The 27,687-nt window shown below is 34.0% G+C and overlaps 2 protein-coding genes across 3 annotated transcripts in view; both read left to right on the forward strand.

Moving 5' to 3' along the window:
- Positions 1 to 27,687, forward strand: part of LOC108358093 (calcium/calmodulin-dependent 3',5'-cyclic nucleotide phosphodiesterase 1C-like) — a 197,374-nt gene that overhangs the window by 116,789 nt on the left and 52,898 nt on the right. The window lies entirely within an intron of this gene.
- Positions 152 to 2,242, forward strand: esc (extra sexcombs). Its single transcript, XM_017609244.1, has 4 exons — positions 152 to 350; positions 428 to 549; positions 606 to 777; positions 838 to 2,242. Exons 1-4 carry the CDS (start codon positions 273 to 275, stop codon positions 1,753 to 1,755), a joined length of 1,290 nt encoding a protein of 429 aa, XP_017464733.1. The 5' UTR covers positions 152 to 272; the 3' UTR covers positions 1,756 to 2,242.

Below are 27,687 nucleotides of genomic sequence, written 5' to 3' on the forward strand. Positions count from 1 at the left end.
GAGAGTCGCTCTCACTGACTGTTGCTCTCTCATTTTTGCTGTCATTTCCGAGTTAAGGAACGCTTTTTGGACTAAATCTGACTACTTCGGACTTTTTCTGACTATTTCTGGGAGATAAGGAACGCGCATAATTTGACAGCTAAAAGTTGCCGCCAAAAATACAAACAAACCAGTGGCGGCTAGCAATTATAAACGCGTGTCGAATTTATACATTTTCAATGGTTGTTCGTTTGTAAAATAGCTTTAAACATTTAATTTTATTTTAATACAATATGTCCAAAGTTAAAAGTGATAAAGCCGTATCATCTGAGAAAAGTGTTCACGGTGAAAATAGCGATGACTCGGGTGGTGTAAGTTTATTTTCCGTTTATACATATTTTTGAGGAAACCTGAATTATAATTTGTGTGTCATTGATTTTTTTCAAAGGATGATACCGCCAGTGTTAGCACGAATAATACTTCACGCAGCAAGTCGCCTACCGCTCGCCGATCTCGTGGCTACAGACGTAGCAACAAAGCAAAAGCGCGGAAACCAGCATACAAATATGAGTAAGCTTGATTGTTTGCTGCTAATATAATTTGTATATGCGTTTAATTTGCTTTAGTTATCATGTGAAGGAAAATCATGGTCAGGCCATTTTTGGCATTAGTTTCAATCATTGGCTGGGTAACGATCAGCCGCATATATTCGCCACTGCCGGCAGCAATCGCTGCACCGTTTATGAATGCCCACGTCAAGGAAGTATTAAATTGATTCTCTGCTACGCAGACCCGGATGTAAGTTAATGCATTTCCATGTAAAGTAGATAAAAAGTAATCAATCTTATTCATTTGCAGCCAGATGAGGTATTTTACACATGCGCATGGTCGTATGATATTAACACATCTTTGCCATTACTTGCCACTGCCGGCTATCGCGGAGTAATACGCGTTATTGATGTGCAAAACAATGAGACTGTAGGTAATTATATTGGCCATGGACAGGCCATCAACGAACTGAAATATCATCCGCGACAACCGCACTTACTGCTCTCTGGTAGTAAAGACCATGCCATACGCCTTTGGAATACACAGTCACATGTTTGTATTGCAATTTTTGGTGGTGTAGAGGGGCATCGCGATGAGGTGCTATCGATTGATTTTGATTTCCGCGGCGAACGTATTATGTCCAGTGGAATGGACCATTCATTAAAACTGTGGTTCATAAACACCAACGATTTTAAGGAGAAAATCGAATTGTCACGTACATTCAATCCACAGAAATCACCGCGACCATTCCCAACAATAATGCAACATTTTCCAGATTTCTCTACGCGCGATATACATCGCAATTATGTAGATTGTGTACAATGGTTTGGCGATTATGTACTCTCTAAGTCATGTGAAAATTCCATTATCTGTTGGAAGCCTGGACAACTGCATCAAAGTTTGTCCTCACTTAAACCAAACGATCCGTCATGCACCATTATAGCAGAATTCGATTACGATGAGTGCGAAATATGGTTTGTACGGTTCGGCTTTAACCCGTGTCACAAAATAATTGCATTGGGCAATCAGCACGGCAAAGTATATGTGTGGGAACTTGATCCTGGCGATCCGGGGCATACATACACAAGTACGCTAAATAATTTAAAGTGTAATTCTGTTGTGCGGCAGGTAGCATTCTCACGCGATTCCAGTGTGCTGGTTTATGTATGTGACGATGGCACAGTCTGGCGTTGGAATCGAACCAATATGGTACAAAAAACGCCGTGAAGGTTACTACTAATAAGAAACGTCTTTCAAAATTAACCAAATCGTAAATGCCAATTAAAATATACCAAACTGCTGGAAGAGGAAAACCGTGAAAGTCAATTGCGAAAATGGATTAATATGCATAGTTACTAAGCTAGTTGTTGTTTTTTAATATAAATTTAGTGCAACAAGATTTATATAGTTTATATATTTTAGTCGGATAATTAGAACAAAAAAAGATGCTGCGTGACACTTTTTCAATTAAAACTTGTTTTTTTTTATCAACTGTGCATATCAAGTGGCAATAATTAATCATAATTGGAGTTCTTGAAAGCAGAATAACTGCCGTTTTCCTACCATACTTGAAATTTATATATCTTGAACGGTTAATACTCTTTGATGTTAAACGAACCTCTGAGTTAAATACACCTAATTAAAATCTCATTAACTTAGATAGACACAAACTGTTAAAATTTACATATAAATGTACTTATTGCATTACATACGTGCATATGTATGTACATACATACTTTATAAAATTAGCATCTTCATTTAAAATTTAATTTCTATATAGTATATTACCGAGATAGATTATTTGTAAACAAAAAAATTTAGTCCCGAATAAATACATTTAAAACTAAGCTTAGTCGAAACCGAATTGAATTATTAACTAACTACATAATATCAAAACTTAATTGAAATTTTGAAAATGAAAAAGCGGAAATCGCTTACGGTATTCAATAAATTCGTTAGCTCTTTCAGAGGCAGCGTTGATCGGGACCAACTCAGGAATTTGCTGCTGTTGATCCGAGTTAATCAGGTTTAACGCTGCGTCTGTTTAAGCTTTTAGTATCCTTCGGCAAATAAATCTCACCACAAGAAATTACGGCCGTCTACTGAGCAATGACATCAACAAAGCATTAGTTAGTCAAAAACGAATTAGTTAGCCCGTAGTCAATACTCCGAACGTGATCTGTTGCCATAATTAGTTTTACATTACATTCGGCAATTGCATCTGATATCAACGGACTACATGCTTTTTCCATTTTTTAAATCTCACATCATTTTGCCTTTTTTGTTCACTTCATTTATTACTCATACCAATGGAAGCATCTCAGCTACTTCTGTATTCATCAACCCACCATAGGACATAATGAGTGGACAACGATGGTAGTTTGATGTTACGCAACCACTTATTGAAAAAACACCCTGAATATCTGAGCTGCTAACAGAGCGGATGTGTACTGTAATACAAACCGGAAAGGATGTGGATGTATTTGCAGAGACGAATTAGGAAACTGATTTTGAAGAGTAGTATGGGCAATCTTTGCGTTTTGCTTTACGGAAGACCATTTTCAATATGTACATATGTGTATGTGCGCTCGTCGACCTGCATTTTCAAAGCTAAGTAGACGGCAAAATTAGGTACAGATAAAAGTATGTTTTGAAGGACTGTCAACAAAGTAATCTATTTCGACTGAGCAGCACTTAATACCAGCAAAACATTAGTATACTTTAGTATTAATGTTGACCAATGTAGAGACTTTTACATACATTTTTGATAAAGCAACTTAGGAGAATTTAACAAATTCTTTTTCTAAAGTAGATTGAATATTTTCGATTTGCTGTGTAAACGTAGAATTTCCACTGTATAAATTGGTAACATTTTTTTTATGTAGTTTTTTTAAAGAATAAAATTGCCTCCCATATTCGTAAATTACTTAAATAGACACAGGTATTTCGTCGTCACTTGCAAAAATACGTTTTTAAATATTTTATACGGGCATGTTCTGAAATTCGAAACCTTGAAATCGACTCGATTTGCCAAATATTTTTTAATTATATCTAATGAAAAGAGTGAATATTCTAATTGAAAACCATAAAAGAAGCAGCAGCGATATGAAATAAATAACTTTAATATGACACTTATAAATTTTTTAATTAAAAACCATCGAAAAAATTATCGAATTCGAGTCGATTTCAAATTTTCGAATTTCAGAACATGCCTGATAGTTTCCTTAACACATTCTGCTAAACTTCAAGGCCACAATATAAAAAAAAGATCCAGACTTATTGAGCCGTATGAATAAAGGATAAGCATAAAGTGAAGTTGAGTCTGAAATTTTAATAAAATGCAATTGCTAATTCATGCGGCCCATTGAAATTTATAGAACAATCTTAAACATTCCTTATACAAATAACTTTTTTGCTTCGCTCATAAAACTTAAAATTTGACATTTAGCGCTTTTGCATTGATGAAGAGAGTTGAAAATATTGTAGTGATACAAGATTTAAGTGCCCTCAGCAACTATACATTCGATTAAAATTAACAGCATCTAAGAGTTTATAATTACTTAAGCAAATAAGAAGTGACTATCTCTTAATACATACAAACATTCATTCATACATACTTCGTTATGGCATCTTTTCACCTCAATCAAAAGCAAAAACTATGCGATATTTTGATTATCTTATTATTAAGTCTTTATGAAGCTATGGAAAAAAATCAGTCTTCTATAATAAATCGACGTATCAGCGTAGCAAATGCTCAAGAAAAAAATCACAAAGTTATTGTTTGCTTTTAAAAGCACTTTCAACATCATTTTTGCAACAGAATAACCATGCCATATATTTTTGAAAGAGGACATTATTCTAGACATTTTTTTGTCTAAGTTTTGCTTTATTTGCACTTAAAGGTTAAGTGGTAAAAAGACTTACTGCTTTGATGTTTGAGGAAAAGTTGTTTATTAAAAAAATAAAAAATAAACGAGTGGGTGGGTGATGTGTCTAACTGCAAGCAGTGACCACCTACCATATTTCACCACCTTTTTAAAGATTTTCGCACTTTTTCCCAAAGTATGCTAATATTAGTTAAATATTTACAATAGGTGTATGATGTGTTCGGGAAATCGTTTCTTGTAAAAATATAGAGATAGTATTCAACCAGATAAAGATAAAGAAAAACTTAAAAATTTCTCTCATACTGTTTATTTTATTTACTGTCCGAACGTTTTTTTTTTTTATCGGAACTAAATAAACTTTTGCTGGCTAACCAGAATTGTGAGGCTGGGGTATTTAGCAAGAGCTGTTAAAAGTTAAAATATTTGAAATACTCTAAACTGCCCACAATATGTATGTAGCTGTGGTTGTAGTGTATTTTTGCTGATGTAGCTGACATATGTAGCTAGCGAGATAGCTTGTGGCTGTGGTACTACATTCTGGTTAGCCAGTAACTCGTGCACTCGGGCTACATGCCGCTCGTTGTACTGTGTTCTTGCCCCTTTTAATCAGTTTTAAATCCACTTAATTTACGAATAAATCGATGTCGGTTGTTGCGTATTAAGTAGCTCTGGTCATGGGCGAAGCCAGGTAGGGGCAAGGGGGTGCTTGAGCCCGCTTCAGCTCGATCAGCCTCAATTCGTTGTCGGACGTTTTGTCGTGCAGGCTGAGTTTCGGACAGTAGGGCCAAAGATCCCATCCTCTCCCACCCATCTAATACCTAATTTGCGCTCCTTTAGGTAGCAAATGTAGTAGACGTCACAAGGCCCCAGCATTTTTTCCATTGCCCCGTTCATTGTTTTTTTTTAAGTTGTTGATGTCAGCCTTAGTCTTCCCGAGGACGAGGCTAGGCAGAGGCACCTTTCCCATTAAGGATCCGGATATTCCAGGTTCCATACCCTCAAATTATAGGCTTTTATCCGTTTTCCGTGGCCGTCATCACAAGGCTTGGTTTTCCTTTTCATTGGGAAGGATTTTTGCATCGCCAATTCCAGCGCATGCAGAGTTTTTCGCCTTCTCACTTTGGTTCGCACCCAAGCGAGTGTTTGGTCGCTACTCAGAGGATATGTGGATATAAATAGCCGGGCGTCATGAGCTGCAATCGAAACGTACGCAAAAGATTCACTTCTTTCCACTCCCTAGTGAATGGCAGTCAAAAGCTTTCCCCACTTGCGTGGACTTCTGCGCACGGAGCTATCCCACAGCAAAGAAGGGTTATGGTTCCATTGGCCATATAGCTGCTATTTCTTTGCTGCTCATCTATTAGCCTCATCATTGCCACGTATGTATGTATGGCCAGGAATCAACAGTGTTGTGTTGTTCCCACTACCATATGTCATTTGAATTAACATTAAGATTTGGCGGTTTAAATGTCTCTGAAGACACATGGCTGCGCAAATGCTACTTGGAAGAGGATGGGGTATTCCCCCTTGGGACAAATACCTGCCTCAGTTTTTGAATCAATTATTTCCTCCCCATGTCTGTGCGATGACTATGTGAAGTAAGCGCCCGAATGTATTACGGTCGCATACCTCTGAAGTCCGCCTCGGAAGTCTCGTAAGTGATCCACTCACTATTTTGGAGGTTGTCCTCTCGGGCCGTGCCACCTTTCCATATGTTTCTATTCGCCAGACTATCATGGTGTACATCCAACGAAGGATGATTTACCGGCCAAACTGCTGCTAAGATAATTTCAAATCTTGGTAAGACAGTAAGCAAGATAGTTTGATAGACTTTCTTTATTCCGGCACACAGAAAAAGCTCTCTTGCCAACATTCATGGTGAAAAGCATTTTTAGCAATTATATCATTTTGCTCGCGCTGCTCCAACAGTCGTAAGGGTCGAGTGAGCAAGGCACTGGCGTGCCATGCGATAGATGAGGGGTCGAACTGTCAACGACGTGAAAAAGTCGGCCATCGTACGAACACAAATTATGACATATGGGTGTTTCCATCGGAAAGAGTACTGCGGAAGCAAAAAATAAAAATCGTATATCTAACGTATTTATGGAACAATTTATCTGATTTTTAAATATATGCATGCAGAAACATTTTTGCGAAAAATGGTCTTGCTAGGTGGCGCCAGTGTCGAGATATTTATATTGAAAATCCGTATTTATGATCCGATTTGGTTCGAATTTGGCGTATGTAGTTGAGACACAATCGCCATCCAAGAAATGCGTTGGACGGGGCAAGGCAAAGAATGTCTGGGGCCTTGCGACGTCTACTACAGCTGCCATGTAAAGGAGCGCAAATTCGGAGTTGGATTTGTGGTGGGAGAGAGACTCCGTCGCCGAGTACNAAAGATCAGGTGGAGAAGGACTTGGCTTCACTTGGCGTTTCCAATTGGCGTCAGTTGGCACAGAGGAGAAACGACTGGCGTGCTTTGCTGAACTCGGCCAAAATCGCTTAGGCGGTTACAGCGCCAAAAAAGAAGAAGAAGAAGTTGAGACACAATAAATCATGGATTTCCAAAAAATTTACCCTTGGCACTGAAGTCAAAATATAAAGTATATTCGACATAAAATGCATGTTTTATATGTGTTAAAAATTCATTTTAAGAGCAATATTAACAAAAATATAACGATGGAAACTTATGTCACGTTACGCCATGTCACATAACGTTTCCCATGCGATTTCGTAAGAAAAGAAAAAATCAACTTCCATTTTTGTCACATAACGTCACTCTTGCGTATATTTAAGGACCATGCGGTCCGTTTTTTTTTTCTTTTTTTCAGTTAAAGAACTAATTATGTGCTACACAAGGGTTGAAAGAAGTAAAAGAAAACAAATGTTTTTCCTTTTGGTACGTTTTGTCACGTTCGTGACGTCTGGAAATACCTATACGTCGTTTACTTTGTAGGAACTTATTTATTGTTTAGTTATTAGATTTAATTGTTTAAAAAACATTTTGTTTATTTCATTTAATTTTTTAGGAACTGGTTTTATTTATTTCTTTTTATTAATTTTCTTTTTTATTAATTTTCCTTAATTTTACAACTTAACTGATCCAAAAAGAAAAATACTTTTTTAATTTTATTTAATTTTTATTAACTTATTTTCTTCTTTAATTTTCACAAGCGTGTTTTAATTTCAATTTCATTTTCATTTCTAAAAAATTATATATTTGTTTATTTAGTTTAATTTTTAGAAAACTGATTGCTAAAAGACAAACATAATAACCCTAAACGAACTCGTTAACGAATCTTTCAATTAGTTTTTCGAAAGACAGAAAAGAGTTTTTAAGATAGATGCCAGAATTGACAATTGTCTTACTCAGAATTATAAGAAAAATTCTCCTGGCAAGAGGGATGATGGCTATTTCATATGTTTGCAGCCCTTTGCGTTTCCATCTGGGTGGTTGATTTAATGTGGCTGTCTAAATTTTCTGCTATTCTGATGCAGGAAAAAAGTTTAAATTTAGACAAAGAAAATTATTTTGAAATTTATTCATTTAGTTGCGGTTTTCTCAGCAGGGTATTCATTTCAACACACGTACTTTTCCGCTTTTCTGAATTACTCCAGTGAGTGTACTTCTCTTCATCAAAAGCAGTATGTGCTGGAATTGAGTATAGCAGCGCGTTATTGCGGATGAATCCCAAATGCCCTCTCTTCCATTTGCACAATCTTGCACTGCCAATTCATTTCAATTAGCTTTGGCATGCAATTTCAAGAGAAATTGTTTCAATCCATAACGCGTACATATACATATATATGTATGTACTGTACACAGTGGCGGATTTGAATATTTGTCAACGCTAGGCAATTCAGAATTTGCCGCCCTTTTTCTGATAAGAAAAATATTTTGAGATTAAAGTACCAGTTTTGGAACGATTAGCAGTAAATAGTAATATTGAAAGTTATGTTATTTACTATACTTTTATATCAATTTAAGATGAAAAAGTGGTGTTTGCCTTGAGTAAAGGTTTTCGACTTTTAAAAAAAGGCAGCATCAAGAAAACGGTGTTGTCCTATTTTCTGATTGCGTAATTGAATCTCAAATTTATGTCTTAAAATGTATAAACACAAGTTTTACTTTCAGTGCAGCTAACTTGAAAAAAAAAATTTTTAATTCAAATTTTGCCGCCTCTAAAATTGTCCGCCCTAGTCACCTTTCCTATGTTTCCTCTACAGTAAATCCGCCTCTGGCTGTAGAAATGTATGTATGTACATTGTACAATAAGAAGCCAATTTCTTTGTAATTTTTTTTTTTCGCACCACTTTCACAGGAATTACCTTCTTTGTAAGAACTATGATGTTAATTGGATTGCACTGTGTGCTTAGTTCTTTGACTTCTTCGAAACAGCTTCGACAGCTATAATCTTCTAAGTGCAACAAACACACGCAATATGCACTTTTAGTCGTGTTCATTTCGTTTTTGTCGACTTCTTGTAACTCCTGATTTCCCTATGGATTTTATATGTGCGTAACAAGATTACCGTTACATGCAACTCTTTGGGAAAATGTTAAAGCGAATTAGCCATTATAGGGTTTTGTTCTTGAATGATGGCATTACAGGGATCTCTGCTGCAACATGCTTGTTGTTTAATTAATTAAGTGGTTGCTGTGATATGAAGAAAATCAAAAGAGAGCGAGAATTTAGTTTTGTTCACCGAAAAGTCCAGCAAAATTATCCATCAATCAAAAATCAGTGAGTAAAAAAACATTCTCTCAAATAGAGAAACCAAAGACGGTCGATTTGTGCTTTTCACAAATAAAAAAAAAAAACCTAATTTCCTAATTAGCGTAACGCTGATGGCCTTTTTGCAATCAGTTTTTTTTTTTTTAAATTAAATTAAATATATATATATATATATATATAGTATTCTTTTTAAAACAATAAAACCCAACTAATAAAAAAATTAAATTTAAAAAACTTAGTGAAAATAAAGCAAAAATAAATCAAATTTTAAAAAAAAACTAAATGAAACTAAAAAAATAAAAATAAATATTCCGACGATTTGATAACCTTTCTCCTTTTTGTAAAGCCGGTTAAAAAGAAAATTAAATTATGAAACAAAAAAAATTAAAAAGAAAAAAATACATAAAATAATATTTTAAACATTAAGTGCAATTAAAAAAGGAGAAAATGTAAATTAACAATAGGAAAGAAATTCCACTACTCAAGAACTCGAGCTCGGATCTCTCGAATAGCACGCCTGGTGCTTTGTTCACTCGGCCATTGCGACTGTTGGAGCGTCTCAAGCTAAATGATATACAAGTGATTTCTCTCAAAATAGCTTTTCACCACAAGTGGTGAATGAGAGAGCTTTTCTCCAAGACTTTTGTGATTGAATAACAAAAATCTTTTGAACTACATATCTTGCCATATGTCTTACGAAAGACATTTTACTATCTCAGCCAGAATTGCCATGTAAATCTGCTAAAGTTCGTTTTGCAAGGATTTCTAAAAATCATTTAAACTCGTAAGGTCTTGAACTGTGTAAAACTCGTAAGTTTACGAGGCTGTTACAGGAACGCTCTTCTTTTGCAAATGTGTAAACACGTGACTGTTTGACAGGTTGAAACGTTTTGTGAATACATCTTTGTTTCGTAGTATTTTTCACGACAGCCCGTCAGCTCGAATGAAAGCTAAACTATAATTGAAAATGCATGAACTAGCAGAAAGCCCATGTAAATACATTTTGTGGATGAAATAGATTATTTTTATTCACCTAGTATTTTTCATTTGTTTTCAGTGTTTTATAATACATTTTAGTAAAAAATCTTCAGCCCCTCGGCAACATTGAAGTTTACGAGGTCGTTTGCGCATCAAATTTGCCTCGTAAATTTACGAGGGCCTCGTAAATAGAGCTCCATACAAATTTTGACAGTTCTTTTACGAGGCTCGTAAATTTACGAACTTTACGAGGTTTACAAGGCTTTTAGGAATTTAAGGGAAGACCCCTATTAGGTTTCGCTTTCTCAGAAATCTCAGGCAAAATCAAGTTTTTTTCTGGGTATTGTACCAAATAATTTTTTTTTTAAGAGATTGAGTCATAGGTATAGAAGTAATTTTTTCGAAGTTCGAAATAGAACCTTTGGTAAAAAATTATTTTCAATTATTGCATATAAATAACTAAAAACCTAAAAATATAGACGTTGTCCCCCTTTTGCTCTTATTTAAATTAGGGCTGTGCGATTATTCGATTACTCGACCAAGGTGGTTAATCAGTTTTCCGGTTAATCAATTACTTGATTAATCATGATTAATCGAGTTACTTGATATATGATTACTCAGAAAAATTAATTTTGCTCGTTAAATGAGTTTGCTTTGGAAAATGCTTATTTTTTTTTTACATTCTGTACATAAAAAAATTATTTTTTTTAAACAGAAACGTCGTTTTCAAAGTATCAAGGAACTTCAACTGCTTTATATGTAAACAGTACTTTGAAATGTTGATTACTCATTTTACTCATAATGTTGATTAATCATAAAGCAAATAACTCATATATTTTGGTTTTTGGTTAATTAAAATCTTGGTTACTCGAGTAATTGAACTTTTGAGTAATCATAATTTCCAATTAATCGAATAATTGAGTTATTTACTTTATGATTAATTAAAATTTTGAATAATCAATTAATTGCACAGCTCTAACTTAAATGGTATATAACTTTTTTTGTGCAAACTTATATTACAGGTGCTATAAGGGGTCAAAGTTCAGGTCTACGAAAAACTAAATTCCTTATATTCCAAACATTTAAAGGAAAAATATCTTTTTTTATAAAGAAGTATACGAAGTATATAAATATGCATATCAGAAGAAGGGAGGTTTAATCGCCTTTAAAACGATATAAATTTTTTAAAAATCGGTTAGTAATCTTTTTGTTTCAAATATTTTTTTTATACCAAAATGGTATATTTTCTTTTAAATTAGTTTTTTCTCAAAGTTTTTTTACGAAGTATATAAATATGCATATCACGAGAAAGGAGGTTAAATCACCTTTACAACGATATGAATCTTTTAAAAAACAGTTCAAAATTTTCAGAAATATTAAGTTTTTAATTTTTCGTAGATCTGACCTTTGACCCGTTATATCACCTGTAATATAAGTTTTTACAAAAAAAGTTATATACCATATAAATAAGAGAAAAATGCGGACCACGTCTGTATTTTTACTTTTTTTGCTTTTTACATGCAATAATTAAAAATAATTTTGTACCAAAGGTCCAATTTCGAACTTCGAAGGCCCATATCTCGATTTCGGAGGCCAACTTCGAAAAACCGAGAACTTACTTTTTTACTTATGACTCAGTGTCTTAAAAAAATTTGGTTTTGTCCAATACCCAGCCGAGTGCTGTACAATGTAATACATTCAAAATAAATTTTTAATTTTAATATATTTGTGTCTATTATACAATTTTCTACGCCACCTTACCATTATCAATCTCACTGTTATTTTTCTGGATATTGTATTTATTTCTCTAACACTTCAACGCTTTCTTAAAAACAAGTTCCATTCAAGTGTACTAAATCGACTTGTTTCACTGTCCATAGACTTCATTTATCTCACAGATCTTAGCAAAATTGAACCTTGTGTCTGTTTATTATTTAACTTTTGGTTCGTCTGTCTACAAACATACATACATTATGTATTTGTATGTATGTATGTGCAAGTAAGTGTAAATGGACAAATAAAAGGAAATATATGTATGTATGTACAATGTGTATTTTTAGTGGCTGCTCTCCAGCCTCTCACAGTCAATGGTCCAGTGATGCGTCAAGTGTTATTGCCTTTAAGAGCAAACAACATAGAAAACTGCAACAACTACAAAAACAAAACCAACAGAAACAACAATTGTTCCGGCCTACACTGCGTCACCTTCAACGACAGCGCCATTGCACCGAATACTATTACAACAATCTAACCAATCACTATGAAATAAAATACAAAAACAACAACAAAAGCATTGACTACAGGTCAATAGAAATTGAAATGTAAATTGGAAATTGGAAGCAAATATTTATTTTATAATAGAATGTGGCAAATTGTTTATCTATGTAATTGTATTGATTTGTGCACCACCACAAATAAGCGGCACTGGAAATTTAATTATTTATTGGCAGAAAAAGAAATTTGTGTTAGTGTGTTGTGTTGCGGTGTAAGCTCTGGCAATTATTATTTTTTGTTCATTTCGATGTCTGAAGGGCTTTTGTTGTTGTTGACACAGTACGAAAATATAATTGAATCTATAAATTCTTCGGCATATTTGAATGTTAAACAATTTATTTATCAGCATCGTGAAGGCATTTGTCAGTAAGAACACCAGGGCGTATGAGTAACATACAGGCACAATAGACCTATACTGGTCGCAGTGCTTACCTTATTCATACATACATACCAGGGCATTCGTTATGCGAATGATTTGCATCATTTTACACATTCGCACAAATTGACAGATCTGGCCCGCAAATATTTGAGCGGTCCACCCGCCAGCGTTCCAAGTGAGCAATTGTTCACTGCAGCCGGCCTTAAACACGAGCCTCTAAGAAATCGCCTCATGGGAGAAGAGGCAGCAAAATTACTTACAACTCCGTAGCCTATGGCAGAATTTAGAAAGCACTTTTTACTTACCGCATCTTAACCCATTAGTTTCTAACATTAAGTCGCTTTTGATTCATTAGAGGATTAAAATATTCTACAAAATGGTTAAGAAGCTAATTTCACTACGGTTCACCAATTACGAAAATCTTTTACAAAGGAGGAGCAGTAAGTAGAAAATGTTTAATGTAAAATAAGAGAATACTTAACCTATAAGTAAGAAACTGACCCTCCGCCGCTGTGACTAGTCCTAGCAACAACTAAATTAGAAAAGTTTTTTTTTTAAAGTCACAAGGAACCATATTAGGCAAATAAGGTTGTACATCCGATTATACCTATTGAGTTTTACCTTGAAGCACGGTTTAGATGCAAATTAGCTAGATGAGCAGTGCATTTTTTTGGGCATCTGTCGAACCGTAAAACCAGACAGCAGACGCCGGTATGAACTTTCCACATGAACTACAGGGGTTGGCACACGAAGTGTTACTTATTAAAAATGCTATAATTATGTCTATGCTGATCTTTTTATTTAAAAACATCATTTCATCATAAAAATTAGTCAGATTTTAAGAAAAGTGTATTAGTGTTCCATGTAGCTATCTTTGGCGCTGATGAATGTCGTCTAGTGGAATTTTGCATTGAACAGCGCGTAGAGACAAATCAACAAATTTACTGCGAAAAGATTTTAAACTATATTTTATTACCTCAGGTACGAAAACAATTCGGTAGAAATCATTGTACGATTCAATAACCCCTCTATTCTAACAGAGTAACAAAACTTAGCTCATCACTTTTGTGATTTTTAGTGCGCCGCAAAATATTCCATAAAAATTCGATATTAAAAGCTAAAAAAAATATACAACAAGTAATTTTTAAGCAAAAAACAAAACCGACTTCAATTCTTATATAAAAATTTAAGATTGTCGTTAATTTCTTCACGATCCAATTATCGGATTAAACAAAATTTGAATGGGACCACCCTGTCCGATGAAGAAAGCATTAAAGAATCGGTTAATGTGGTCCAAAGTTATGCGGTACCCAACATACATAAAAAAATAAAAAAATAAAATATTCCGATGAACTGATAATACTGGTTTACAGCAAAAATGTTCTGTGAATGCCACTATCCAATTCATATGTAGAATTGCTCGGTGATTCCGAAAATCGAGTTAATTTTTTTTCTATTGACACGTTTTCGAGATATTTTCAATTTACCGTTATTCAGCTTAAAGCAAAAATTTGTTACTTTTAATCACGTATATCTTACGAATCAATTTAACAATCGTAATACATGAAAGCTAATAAAATTCTCCATAAACCCTATATACTTCACTTTCCGATAGGACTTATAGTTTCTGACAAATTAATTAGTCATTCCAGTTTTTTTTTTTTTCTTTTTATTTCAGAAGAAAAATTTATTTAAAATTAACAGGTTCTGTGCCAAATTTTTGCATCTGTGCTAAGGCCTGTTCTGTTACAAAAAAAATGCAAATTACTAATGAAGAAAGTCGATGGATAAATAAGAAATTATGAGTGGTCAAATGAATATGTATACGCAAAGAGTTTTTGTATGAAAAATGATCAGGAAATAAAGTTTCTCATACGCCACGACACCTGCGTAACACGCAACTCACAAATCTTATAATACGGCTGTAAGACTCGGTAGCATCGCACAAAGTTCGCGAAATCCAACGTTTTTTAGAACAAAAATCCCAGCTTCATTTCTTCGCTACAATCTTCACCATATTCGCCGGACTTAAACCCAATGGAGTTTTCCATATGGTTCATTCTCGAGGCCATAGTATACCCTAAAAAATATTGCCCACAGCTTGTTTTATTCCATTCTATTTCAACATCTATGCGCCCGCATTTGAAAATCCTTCCGAAAGCGAATTGCCATTCGATTTTACTGCGGGTGGGGTTTTAAATTTTTAGTTTTATCACCTATTTGATTTAACAATAATGGTTCAAATTTCGCACTAGCCTAATTTAATACCAAAACTGAAATGGACTTTAAAAAAAATCCTTAAAAAATTGTCAACCCGAGAACAACCCTCTAAATCCGCCACTGAACACTAACCAATTTAAAAAAAAAAAATCGGGAAAGTCTAAAGTCAAAATTAAGTTTGCTGTCACACTTATAATGTACCTCCAACTGATTATTTCGAATCAATAAAACAAAAACTTGCTTACCCTAGTAATGAATATCGAATTGAGAAAAATCAATCAATTGCTTCACTATCATTTCTATTTCTTCTATGATTTAAGATAGACGTATCCTTGACGGTTAAAAATCTTATTAATCTACTTGTCTATAAAAAAGTAGCAGCCCAAAACCATCTGCCGTCCTTTACACGATAAATTATTTACCTTTGTAATTGAAGACTAATAAAAACCAAAAAATTTTATATCATTTCTTGTTAAATCGCATAAATATATAAGCATTATTTTTAATTTTATTATAGCAATCAATTCCACTTCCATTTTTCTCATCGTCAAAAATTCGAAACTCAATTACTTTGTACACTTACTCCAATCCAAATGCATATTAAAATCGAAGCACTTAAATAATTTAATGGTTAGCGTAAGCACTTAGTGTCAGCTCAATCCAAGGTGACTATTGATTAGAACTCTAGCTCACACACACACGTACGTACGCTCATGCACGCACGCACATTCACCCAACGTTCCACCGTTCAGCAGCTCAGCGGCTCAGACACACACACGCACTCGCTTCATCATCACTGTAGTAAGTACATACTATGCTGGGTCTCAAAGTCAATTATTATCCAAGCACAATGCATTTCTTTCCGTTCAGTTCACCTTCGCAAACTCAACTTTCAACTTTGCTTACTCAGCTAACTCGGCAAAATCTGTTAGACACACACAGTCATATGAGATAATACTTAATTTTATCACGCAGATTTTATTGTCGCGCAAATTTTCAGTTGAAATGATTTTCATCAACAAACTTTTAACAAATACACGAATTCGCAGAAAATTCATCAGTCTCAAACTCAGCTGAGTTTCAGAGTGCACAAGTATTTGTACGTATATACATATATCGAATGTGTGTATATTAGACTGGCCGAAAAAATCTACTATCATTTTTTACAAAATCCTCTGTCAAATAATTTCGGGACAGTGAAAAAAAAACGCCTGTCAAAAGCGCAGCCCTTAATACTTATAAAGATTTACAGCCTTCCCATGGCGAATTTCTATTTTCCATGTTAATAACAAAGGAACAATTTTTTTCAATTTTGATGAACGACACATATTTTTTAAGGAAACTTGAGGCTGTAAAAAGTCTCAGATAATTTTTCCATAAATTCACTACTCCAAAAGTCATTTAAGGATAAATCAACTTTGTTTTTTTTATGGAGGAAAATGCACAGCCCCTTCAACAAAAGAAAAGTAGCGAAACATTATTTATTATTATAATTTAAAATTCAAATTTACACTTTGTTATTCCAGAATTTAATGGAATGCAGTAAAACTGCCAATTTAATTTTAGTACAACAAAGCGCAAGTTTTAACAAAATACCGTTGTTTTGTTGTACATTGTTCTTCATATAAAAAAATGTCTAATCTTGAGTAATTTTCAGAGTGAATTTATAGAAAAATCATCAAAGAAAATTTTTACAGCCTTCAATTTCCTTTAAAAACAAATATCGTTAATTCCGACACGTAGAATTAGTTATGAAATTTCAAAATTGAAGAACCTTTTTCCTGTGTTATTTATATGGAAACTAAAAACTCGCGATTAACGACCTCTGAATCATATTTATTACCCAGTCTAATGTTTAAACATATATTCATATTAAAGATGAGCGCGGGATATCAGGACCCACGGTACTGATTTCCAAATGGCCGGGATGGGCGGTATGGGAAGATCTTTAAACATTTTGCGGGCGAAACGGGATCCTTTACCGACGCGCCCGATAAAATCCATAACCTCCATAAATTTAGAAAATCTTCCTTCCATGTTTTATTGACATGACAATGAAGAGCAAAGCAAAAAATAATAATAATTGGAGGGTGCCAGATATTTTATTATTTAAAGACATGTGAATTAAACTTAGTGATAGATTTCGGGGCCCACACGACCCGCGGTACAATTCTAAAAAACGTCGGCATAGGTCGAATTCGGTACTTAAAAATTTTATTTCGGGATGGGCGGATCGGGATTGAAATTTTTGTCCCGTGCACATCTCTAGTTCATATATGTACATACAAACCAACGAAAATCTGTTTCAACATCCTATCAGGCAAACATTCGTATTTAAATAAATTTGTATGAAAGTCTGAATGAAATGATCTGTCGACTGCTGCGGCGCAATCCCTTGTAGCTTGCGGCATAGACAAAATATGAGAGGTGGTTGAGCGAAAATTCCATTAAATTTTAATGGAAATTTGACGCCATAAACTTGAAATTAGTGCAAGTGAAAAATGCCTTGCAGCATTTTATGTCGCTTCAAAATCTGTAATGCATGTATGTACGTGTGTGAGTCGCAGCCATGTCGAAACGAATTTCAAAATTTAGATGAATGAATTGAATTAACAGGATTTTAAACGAACTAAATAAAGCAGCATAAACAACAATAATTGTGTTAGGCACACCAAAATTATTTCAAATTAAATCATTGCACATTTATGAATCAAAAGTTGCAGTGTCTACATTGTTTGTAACAGATGGCGCAACAGTTGATGAAAAACCATGGTTAAGATGTTTGTATTGATGTGCAAATTTCAGCTTACAAAATTTTATTATTAGTTTATATCTAAATTTTAACCTCGTATCTTGTATTTCTATACCAAATAACATTTATCTGATAAATTCAAAATGGGCTCTACGGCAATTTCAGGGCCAAAATGCGGGCGTTTGAAAATCCCTTCACAGAATGGTGCCGGTGTGAATTACATAAAATACAAAATTAATTAATTACAATAAAATAAAGAGAAACCGCACTTCAAGTGGTTAATTCACATAAGAGTACATATCTTCTGAAGACTTATTTTATCGGTATACAGCAGTCGCGTTCGAATCTAAGTTTTCACGTGAAAAAGCTTAAAATAGAGACCATGTTTGTTCGGATTGTACAGCTGAACGAAAATCCACTTCCATGTGGTTCCGCAACCGGCAGGAGTGACTCCTTACAGTGTACAGCTTATAAAGATGCAAAACTAAGGAATGTAAGACTTAATTTTCAGAACCAAGTGGGTTGTGGAATTTCCGCCATCTTGAAAAAATAGTTTATTCAGATTTTTTTTTAAATTGTAGAAAATATTTGGCTTACATCTTTTGTAAACTGTTAAGCAAAGCTTCTCTTAAAATTTGAGGGTGTTTTGTTGATTTTGTGACACCAGTGGAAGGAACACTACAATCCAGGAAATGTGATGGACGGGCCACGAACCAACTGATTGCACCTTATAAGTTTAGTATTGACCAGATTTTCACAGCGTGTCAAATTCTGGAAAAATACACTCGATATGCAAATCGACTCACTCTATATTTTTGTCGATTTCAAATCTGCTTTTGATAGCACGAAGAGAAGCTGCCTGTCTAAATTTGGCATCCCCGCAAAACTAATATGGCTATGTATGTAGATTGGCGTTGAGCACACATATCAGCTTCGTACAAATTGTGAAGGACCTATCCGTGCCGTTTGAGACTAAATGAGACTCTCATACGACTTTTTCAATCTGATGCTGGAAAGTTGAAAATGTCAGCGCAACATTTTGTAGCTTAGAAAAAGAAGCTAACGAGGTTGCTCTGGCGGTAAACATAGTGGACAAATTTATTCAAAAGTATGTTTTGTAAGCTTAAAGTAAGTAAAAGAAATTCGCAAATTTATGGCTAGTCCTATTCTAAAATGCCTAACAGCAGGAAAACTCAAATTTTTTAGCATTTTCGCTTAATCCATTTGCGGAACTCTACGTACAGCTGCACCTAAAACTAATTTTAAACGCCGCTTATGTTAACAAATACATAAAAATGCCCATATACACCTCTATATATGTTGCAGTTTTCTGATGTCAGCGCGAGGGTTATAATAAATAAATAATTATATTAGTTTCTTATTTCTAGCATTCGTGCAACACGCTGACACATTTACCAGCTGAAAAGCACGCAATTTTATGCTTCTAACTTAATTCAACCAGCTGATTGTAAAAATGTTTGCATGAAAATTTAATTAATCCACAAACTTTCATTTAATTCACATCCAACAATTGTTGGCAAATTTCATTATTTGCTCTCTGTAGTATGTACCTATGTGCATACATATCTATGCAGGTACTAACGTGTTCTAGCAACTCAATGACCTTCAGCGGGACAAGGAAAACAAGGTAAAAAGCGGTCAGCATGCCTACACATTCATACGTATTTATGTACATACCAGCATGAACGCTCTATTGTTAGTTGCAAATAGAGTATAGGGCACATATTTACAAACAAAATTCAGCATCCTCTTGTCAATAACACAATCAACGTATTCACAGCATTAATCAAATGCTGAAACCTTTGTATTGAATATATGTACATACATATGTACATTCATTCATACTTTTATGCGATTATGTGGGCCTCTTTCTTTCTTGCCGAAAGCTATCAAATATACGCAGTTTTACTTTATTTGTTAACTGACTTATTTAGGGGATTCACAAGACGTGTTAACCGTCGTAAAATCTTAAGGTTAACATCTTTTTTAATTAAAATGGTTTTAGGGGATTTCTAACTAAACCGAAATTCTTTTAAACTGATAAAGAATATATAATTAGCCAACCCCCCAACCATTTTAACCGCTATTTTACATAAACAAGTGTTAAGCTTAAGATTTTACGACGGTTAACACGTCTTGTGAATCCCCTAATTGTCAATATGCTTCTAATAAGCCCACGAACATATACATATAAATATTCGTTCTAATTTTTCCTTGAGTTAGATAATTCAAATTGACTGTCCAATGTCAATAACGGCAGCAAATCTTATCAATGCTTCAATCATATTGCTGCGTCGATTTTTTCGTACATACTTATGTAGATCAAGACACATCTTAAAGCGCACTACATTTTTGCAATAAAACTTGCGAAACTTCATTGTGTGTGCACTTGTGTATGCGAGGGAAAGATAGTAGATCCTGCTATACATATATATAGTTGTAGATCGCTCTAGCTCAGCACTCTAATTTATATGTTGCCCGGACTGGAGATTGAACCCAGACACTACGGAGTGGCAGTACGCACCTTTAAGCACTCGGACATAGATTTACCATATTTTATAAAAGAAAATTACAAAAGTCTTTTAACATGAACACACATTGTGAATATTAACAAAAAAAAATTTTTTTTTGTAGTGTCCCGCCTTGTCTTTGAGTAGCTGAATACATAAATAATTCCTTCTATAATCATTTTAAGGCCACCTTTCCTTTTTCGTCAAAGTCTTGCGGGTCTTCTCTTCGTCTACGTCTTTTCTTTCTAAATTCGCCTAAAATAAATCAAATATTCATGAAAAAGAATGGACATGAAAAATCTTGGTCGACGGAAAATCATTATAACAACATATTACTTCTTTTTTAAGCTTATTATAATAATAAATAATAGATTGGCGCTTACACATATGTTCGTGTTTGGCCGAGCTTCTCCTCCGAGGTGTTGTCACACAAAGCGGAGGGACCTACAGTTTTACGCCGACTCCGAACGGCGATTGTATTTTTTATGAGGAACTGTTTTTCATGGCAGAAATGCACTCGGAAGTTTGCCATTGCCTGCCGAGGGACGACCGCTGTTGAGAAAAAACCTTTTTTCTAAATTTTTGGGATGTTGCTTTGACCAGGTTTGAACCCAGGCGTTGCGTAGTGGAAGCGCGCACTGCTTACCACTACACCACAGCGGCCGACATCAAACAAAAAAAAAACTTATTTCAATTATCTGCATTAAAAACAAAATGGCACAACTTACATTTTGAACCCTCTCATTGGGCTATGGACATCCGTTTTTTGGCTTTTTTTTTATTTATTTTTTTCGTTTTTAGCTATTTTCTTTCAATAATTTCGAACGCATCGCATATGTGAACAGTTTCGTGGGTTGTGGTCCTTTTGAGCAATATCTACCCCGTAACTGGCATAGCAGCTCATGGCAAGAGGGCTGTTATAGCACAATGCTAAATCGGGTCAGAACAGATCTGAGCCTTTATGTTGCTTTATGAACGACAGCAAACGTTATTGCATACACTCCTTGTCGAACATTTTTAGCTTGAAGGCATCTTGGACTCCATTTTTCTAAGCTGCATTATAAAAGTCAGCGCCCCGAATCTGCTTCATGGCTACTTCGACGTACATATATTTCCTCGTCCACACAAACTTTTTCTTGCTTTTTGCACAAAATTTTCTCCGCAAGCTCACACTTCGCCAAACCCATTTTGAAGAATACGTAGAAGTTACAAAAAGTAGATACGGGAAATAAATAACGGCAACATACCCTATGAATGTGTATACTTACTCTGTATTTACAGTTAGTTTTACGCATCGTAAACACAATCGACTAGTTTTTTCGTGTCCATTCTTTATTCTGGGACTCCAACCATGACCGCTTTCGTCAGCTTAATCACTAATCGGTTTTACCGCCAAATTTACTTAATTAAGAGAGTGTATTACATAAAAGACACCAACAAAAATAATTACTTTGAATGATTGTTCTACTGGGCGCTTTTTTATCATTTTTTTATTTATTTATCTATTTATTTAACTCTAATCAGCAGCATGCCCTACCCTACACAATATGTGCAGTTTATAAAATTGATTCGGCTTGACATTTAATACGAGGGTTCTTACTTATTTCTGTAATGCCTGTGAAATTAATTTTTTAATGTCTCTTGAAAGATACACACGAAATACATACATATGCGAAAATCTTTTTAGATATTGTTTCCGCCACAAAGCTACTGCACTGCCAAGAGTGGTTTCTATGCCTTGGTTAATACTGCTTATATGTGTAAATATCAGTAAATAGTTATTTATAACAAAACTAGCGGTTTAAATAACTAATTTACTTGCTAAAATCGAGAAAATCAGGAAGTTTCTAGTCGCACGAAATCTACTTTGTATTAAGATATAACTTCTTGAGCGGCCATACCTAAAGCTTGGGGTTTTCAGACGTGGTTCTGAGGAATAAAATGGCAGATATTAAAGAAAAGTGCCAGTTACCAAATGCAAGAAAATAGGCTGCACACAACTGTAATTGAGTTTCGCGTAAAAAAACGTCAATTTTCTTGTGGTAGTCGTTGAGCGGCACTTATTTTACATTTGTGTTTTATTTTATGTTTGTCTATTTAGGTCTGTGTAAAAATGCTCACCTCTAAAAATTATTTCATTGGGCAGTACTGGACAGTACTTATTGTCATAAACGCGAATTGATTATTTGTAACGCTTTCATGCTCTAACTACTCAACTGATCACAATGAAATTTTATACACTCGTGTCATTTAGCCCAACTTAAATTATAAGATAGCTCTTATCTCAATTAGCCAAAGGGGCGTGGCACTTCCCAATCAAACGGATTTATTCATACTGCAAACCTCTGGAAGTATTTGTGGTAGAGTACTAGATTTTGGTATGGAGATATATGAAAAATGTGAGTTCTTGGAAAGTAGCCCGTGGCACCTCCCATACAGACTGAATTTTTTATACTACCACTTTTTAAAAAACTAACTTCGATTCAAAGTATTTTATAAGTTAAACAAATTATTACTAAATGTATGTCGATCAAGTCGTTGTATCCGAGAAATGGTGATTCTTAGGAATAAAAGTGTCAGGTATGTTGTATGACCTGCACTTTTGTCGAACCTATTTTTAAAATAAACATTTCTTTTAGCTGAAAAATTATAAAAATGAATTTTTGTGACATTTGAACTTGAATAATTTTTTTTCATAGATCGGAGATCGATCAAAACTTTCCTAATTTCATTTATAATGACCTTCGTAACATTCGTACCAATTTTCAGCTTTATGCGAGGTACTGCAACCTTGAGAATCTAACTTTAATGGGCTAGTAAGGCACAATTTTAAAGATATGGTTTAAATAGAGTAGCAATTAAAAAATATATGTTGCACGGGTTATAATGTACTTCAATTAGGTTGACAAGTGATAATTTATGGAAAAACAAATTGTGCTACTATGTTGAAAAAAAAAACATTTTTATTGAAAAGTTCCCATCTCAAAAGATTTTCCCATATGTAAAACCTAATTAAATTAAAACTCAATTACCATTGGAATAACATAATCGATAAATATTTTGAGATGAGTGTTGATTAATACACTAAGGGCCATTTGCTCAAAGCCTGGTTAACACTAATCTCCGGTTAAATATCGTTATCGACGTCTTCGACTCCATGCATATAACAGGGAGTCGGTAACGTCGATAACTAATAGACATTGATTATAATAATTAATAGGCATTAAATTTAGAAAAAGCTTCTAGTATCGCGTACCTGTAGGTGTATTCTGGGTATTAGTAATAATGACTACGTCTCAGTTCACACAAAGTTAGATCGTATATTTTCGATTCCCTACAAATATTGTATTGAAAGCCAAGTTTGATTAACCTATCGTACATATAACCCACAGAAATATTGGGCCATTCCGCACCACATCGGACACCATTTGGCTTTTGTATCTCCAAGTTTTTTCGCAATATTTTATGTTATAGTACCGATTGAAAAAGACCTACATGATTTTTTTTTTATCTTTTGTCTGTCCAGCCGTTTTCGAGATATCGATTTTTGAATGAAAAAAACGACCCCTTTTTACAGGCCCACAACTTTGCGAAATATGATACAATTAGGACCCTTTTTTAAATTTTTTCTTTTTCAAAGCACGTTTGGTATATAAAATCTGTAAATTTTTAAATATGAAAGGTTAATTTACTTGAAATTTTTTCGTCAACAAAAATCAGTACGTGTTTCTTGGAAATTAAAATTTAATATTATAAAAATTTGAAAATTTTATGGAAAATGTGTGTTTTATGTTTTAAAAGTGTTTTGAAAACGAGAAATTTAAAAACAACACGGCCCCAATCGGCCCTTTCTTCGCAAAGTTATCGACACTCAGAATAAAAAGAATCGTTTTTTAGCAATCGATATATCGAAAACGGATAAACAAAAAAATTTCGAGAGGCCTCTCTCTCACTTTAGAAGGCCAACCTAAATTACCTTGTGAAAAATATACATTTTGGCGACACGGCTTAATTTTTTTTTTATTTGAATTTCCAGGGACAGACAGATTTAAATACGAGACAGATATCGTAGATATCTCTCTACATTCTAATCCCCCTTGCCCTATGCCAACTATGTATATGGGGTATATTAAAATGTAGCCCTCGTAGCAATACCACGTCAACGCTGTTGTTAAATACAAGAATATGAAATCATATTTTTATTTATTTATTTGCTTACGATAACTAAAAAGCATTTGAAACAAAATAAAGATAAAAAAAAATGCCTGTTCGTATAATGATCCACGAAGATATTGATATGGGTATCAAAGGCATTTGGCAAAAGATATGAAGGCAACCTCCTAAGAACTCATTGTATGTATGAATTAAAGTACAGATACCTACATATTGTATACTTATATACTTATACAAATTTATATCTATGTATGCATATGCAGATATCAGTAAATTTTTAACCATCTTTAATTAGATAGCGTCATTTTTTTTTCCATAAAAAATACATTAATATTTTGAATATTTTGTGCTGGTGAACGATTTTTAAGCCATGGAATTCAGTGCGATACCATCGTTGCAAACAAAATGTGCGGGAAAATGGAAACAATTATTAATTTACCTTATTGAAATACGTATATACGATTAGTAGTGCATTTTGTTGTTCTATGCTACATCCTATGCGGTTACACGAGCGTGATTTTAATTAATTATTTGGCAAATTACATTCGAATGCAGCGCTCGAAAGTGTCCAAACAGAGTATGGCGAAATTAAAAATGTACCGTAATAATATTTGTGTTGTGCATTTAGTGTAAATAATGAACAGTATTTATTGGTATTGGGATTTTATTTTCAATTTCGCTGCGTTCGAATAAATTTTCGCATAAATGTAGGAACAATTTTCTTTCCAACTGATATTTAACGCATTTTCTCAACGAAATTCTCTGAAATAAATATATATAGTAAAGTGATAATTATCTGTACTGTGCATACCAATCATTTTAAATGCACTTATGTATATGTATATTTATATATTTGTACGCATTTAAATTCAGCTAGGCGTAAAAATGCAAATGCTGATAGATATGTATAGTAAAAGCTGCTGGTGTTAATGCAGTTGTCGGCTATAATTACAAAATTTTTGCACTTTGGCAATTTTGTTGAATGTGAGTGTACGAGGTGTGAGTAAGTTCCACCCTTACAGTTGTGAGTGCGAAATTTTATGCACAAATTGTGCCTATATGTATGTGTGTGTGTGTAAATATGTGGAAATGTTTACGAATATATTGATAAAATCACATGCATCAAGTGCACCAGCAGTAAATAAGATTCTAATTAAATTGTTTTTTCCACCAATCTGCTACACGGTGTAGATAAGTTTAATTAACGCCTTTTTAATGTATTACTGTTTAATGAGCATAAACAGTTGACTTGTTATGAGCGCCACACTACACGTATAACGCCCACAATAACAACGAGAATGCATCGCTGAAACTATTGAGTTAAATCCACTCATGTGATATAAATTCAGATTATAACTTTAAGTGTTTGTGAAAGCTAGAAAACTTTACGTATGCTATAAAGGGTGTTGTTCCAGGCTGTGTTGAGACTAAATTAATTATGACATAATTCATTAAATATTTACATACATATTTATATACCCGACGGCCGTCGAGGTCCGGTTCGAGCAACTCCAAAAAAAAAAAAATTCTCTAATAACGGTGGCCCCTCGGCAGTCAATGGCAACACTGGTTTACAGCAAAAATGTTCCGTGGACGCCACAACCCAATTTCCATGTAGAATTGCTCGCTGATTCCCAGATATTTGAAATTTACCATTATTCAGCTAAAAAAAAAAGTGGTTCCACTTAATCACGTATATCTTTCATGGCGTATGAGTAACATTCTTTCCGGCTAATTTTTCATACAAAAGATTCTTGTGGTATTTCATTTGACCACTCATTCCTCTAAAAAAATTTAAAATAAATAAAATTTAAATTTTTTCATTAAAAAATAAATAAAAAAATCTGGAATTATTAATTAATTTTTATAGAAACCATCAGGCTTGATATTAAGTGATCTTAATACGGTTTATGGCGAATTTTGTTAGCTTTCATTAGCCGCTATTCCTATCAAAATTTTTAGTTTTTTCGTAAGATATACGTGATTTAGTATAATCACTTTTTGTTTTAAGCTGAATAATAATATAATTGAAAATATAAAATAAATTGAAAATATCTCCAAAACTTATCCATAAGGATATTAGCTCGATTTTCGGAATCAGCGGGCGATTATACATAGGAATTGGATAGGGGCATTCGTGGAACGAAAAGAAAACACAAATTTTTGTAAGAAAATGGGTATTAAAATCACAGGTCGCCAAAATGTGTAAACTAGTGTAATTAGCAAGTGATTGTGAAATTTTCGTTCCCTTACCGTTAACCAGATATGTAGTGATAGTGAAACTTCTGCTAATACAATTCCAGATAGCTCCATACAATTTGGCACCCTTGTAGATAAATATTTACATTTTCTCATACAAACGCAACAGCGTCGTTTTTTCAATAGGCTTTGAAATCCTTTGTTCTATGCTTAACATTTTAGTCGCAGTCCAAAATGTCACTTCTACCTTGGGAGATATGTATACCTTGACTCCTTGTACTCTGAGAAATCGCCTACCAAAGTCAATTATTTTTATAATTTATTCTGATTCTTTTTATTTCGTATTTACAGCAACACATCCTAAGAAAGCGATTTACACCCAGACAATAAATGACCTATGTACATATGTACACACTATTGTCCTCGCCATTCGTGCTTAAAAAAATACGCATAAATCATTTGCCAGTTTGTCTATTTTTCTAGGCTGATACAAGTATGTGGCCTAAATTTTCGCGCATTTTTTTCTAACCGTTTACTCTTACTTTCTTTCTATGAGTTTCTTTGTTAGTAACTATTTTAGTTGTCTTTTGACCTTTCTGAAGATACTCATACGCCGTGTTGACCTAAAGCAGCCAAATAACTTTACCATCCACATTTTTTTTTTGGCTCCTTAATGTCCCTAATTAGGTAATTGGGTCAAAATACACTTCAAATATTATACAAAATTTGACCGCATGTCTAAACGACCCACGAAACGACCATTTGAAGCTTATAAAGCAGTGATGGGCATACCTAAATACTTTTGTACTTAAAGTACCACTTTGGGTACTAAATACACAAATACTTAGTATTTTGAGATGACTAAATACCCAAGTACTATTTACTTAGGTATTTAGGAGCTGCTAAATACTCAAGTAAAAAGTATTTAGGTATTTAGGAGCTTTTAGATATTAAAGTAAGAAAAACTTGAGTATTTAGCAGGCGCTAAATACTCTGGTCCAAAGTACTCAGGTACCTTGGGGATGCAA

This window comes from Rhagoletis zephyria, unplaced genomic scaffold (genome assembly GCF_001687245.7).
Source record: "Rhagoletis zephyria isolate East Lansing unplaced genomic scaffold, Rhagoletis_zephyria_1.1 Rzeph_scaffold_00206, whole genome shotgun sequence".
Taxonomy (NCBI): Eukaryota; Metazoa; Arthropoda; class Insecta; order Diptera; family Tephritidae; genus Rhagoletis; species Rhagoletis zephyria.

Coding starts and splice junctions, on each gene's coding strand:
- esc (XM_017609244.1), top strand. CDS start 273: ATGTCCAAAGTTAAAAGTGATAAAGCCGTATCATCTGAGAAAAGTGTT. Junction 351..427: donor ATAGCGATGACTCGGGTGGT/GTAAGTTTATTT, acceptor TTTTTTTCAAAG/GATGATACCGCCAGTGTTAG. Junction 778..837: donor TCTGCTACGCAGACCCGGAT/GTAAGTTAATGC, acceptor ATTCATTTGCAG/CCAGATGAGGTATTTTACAC.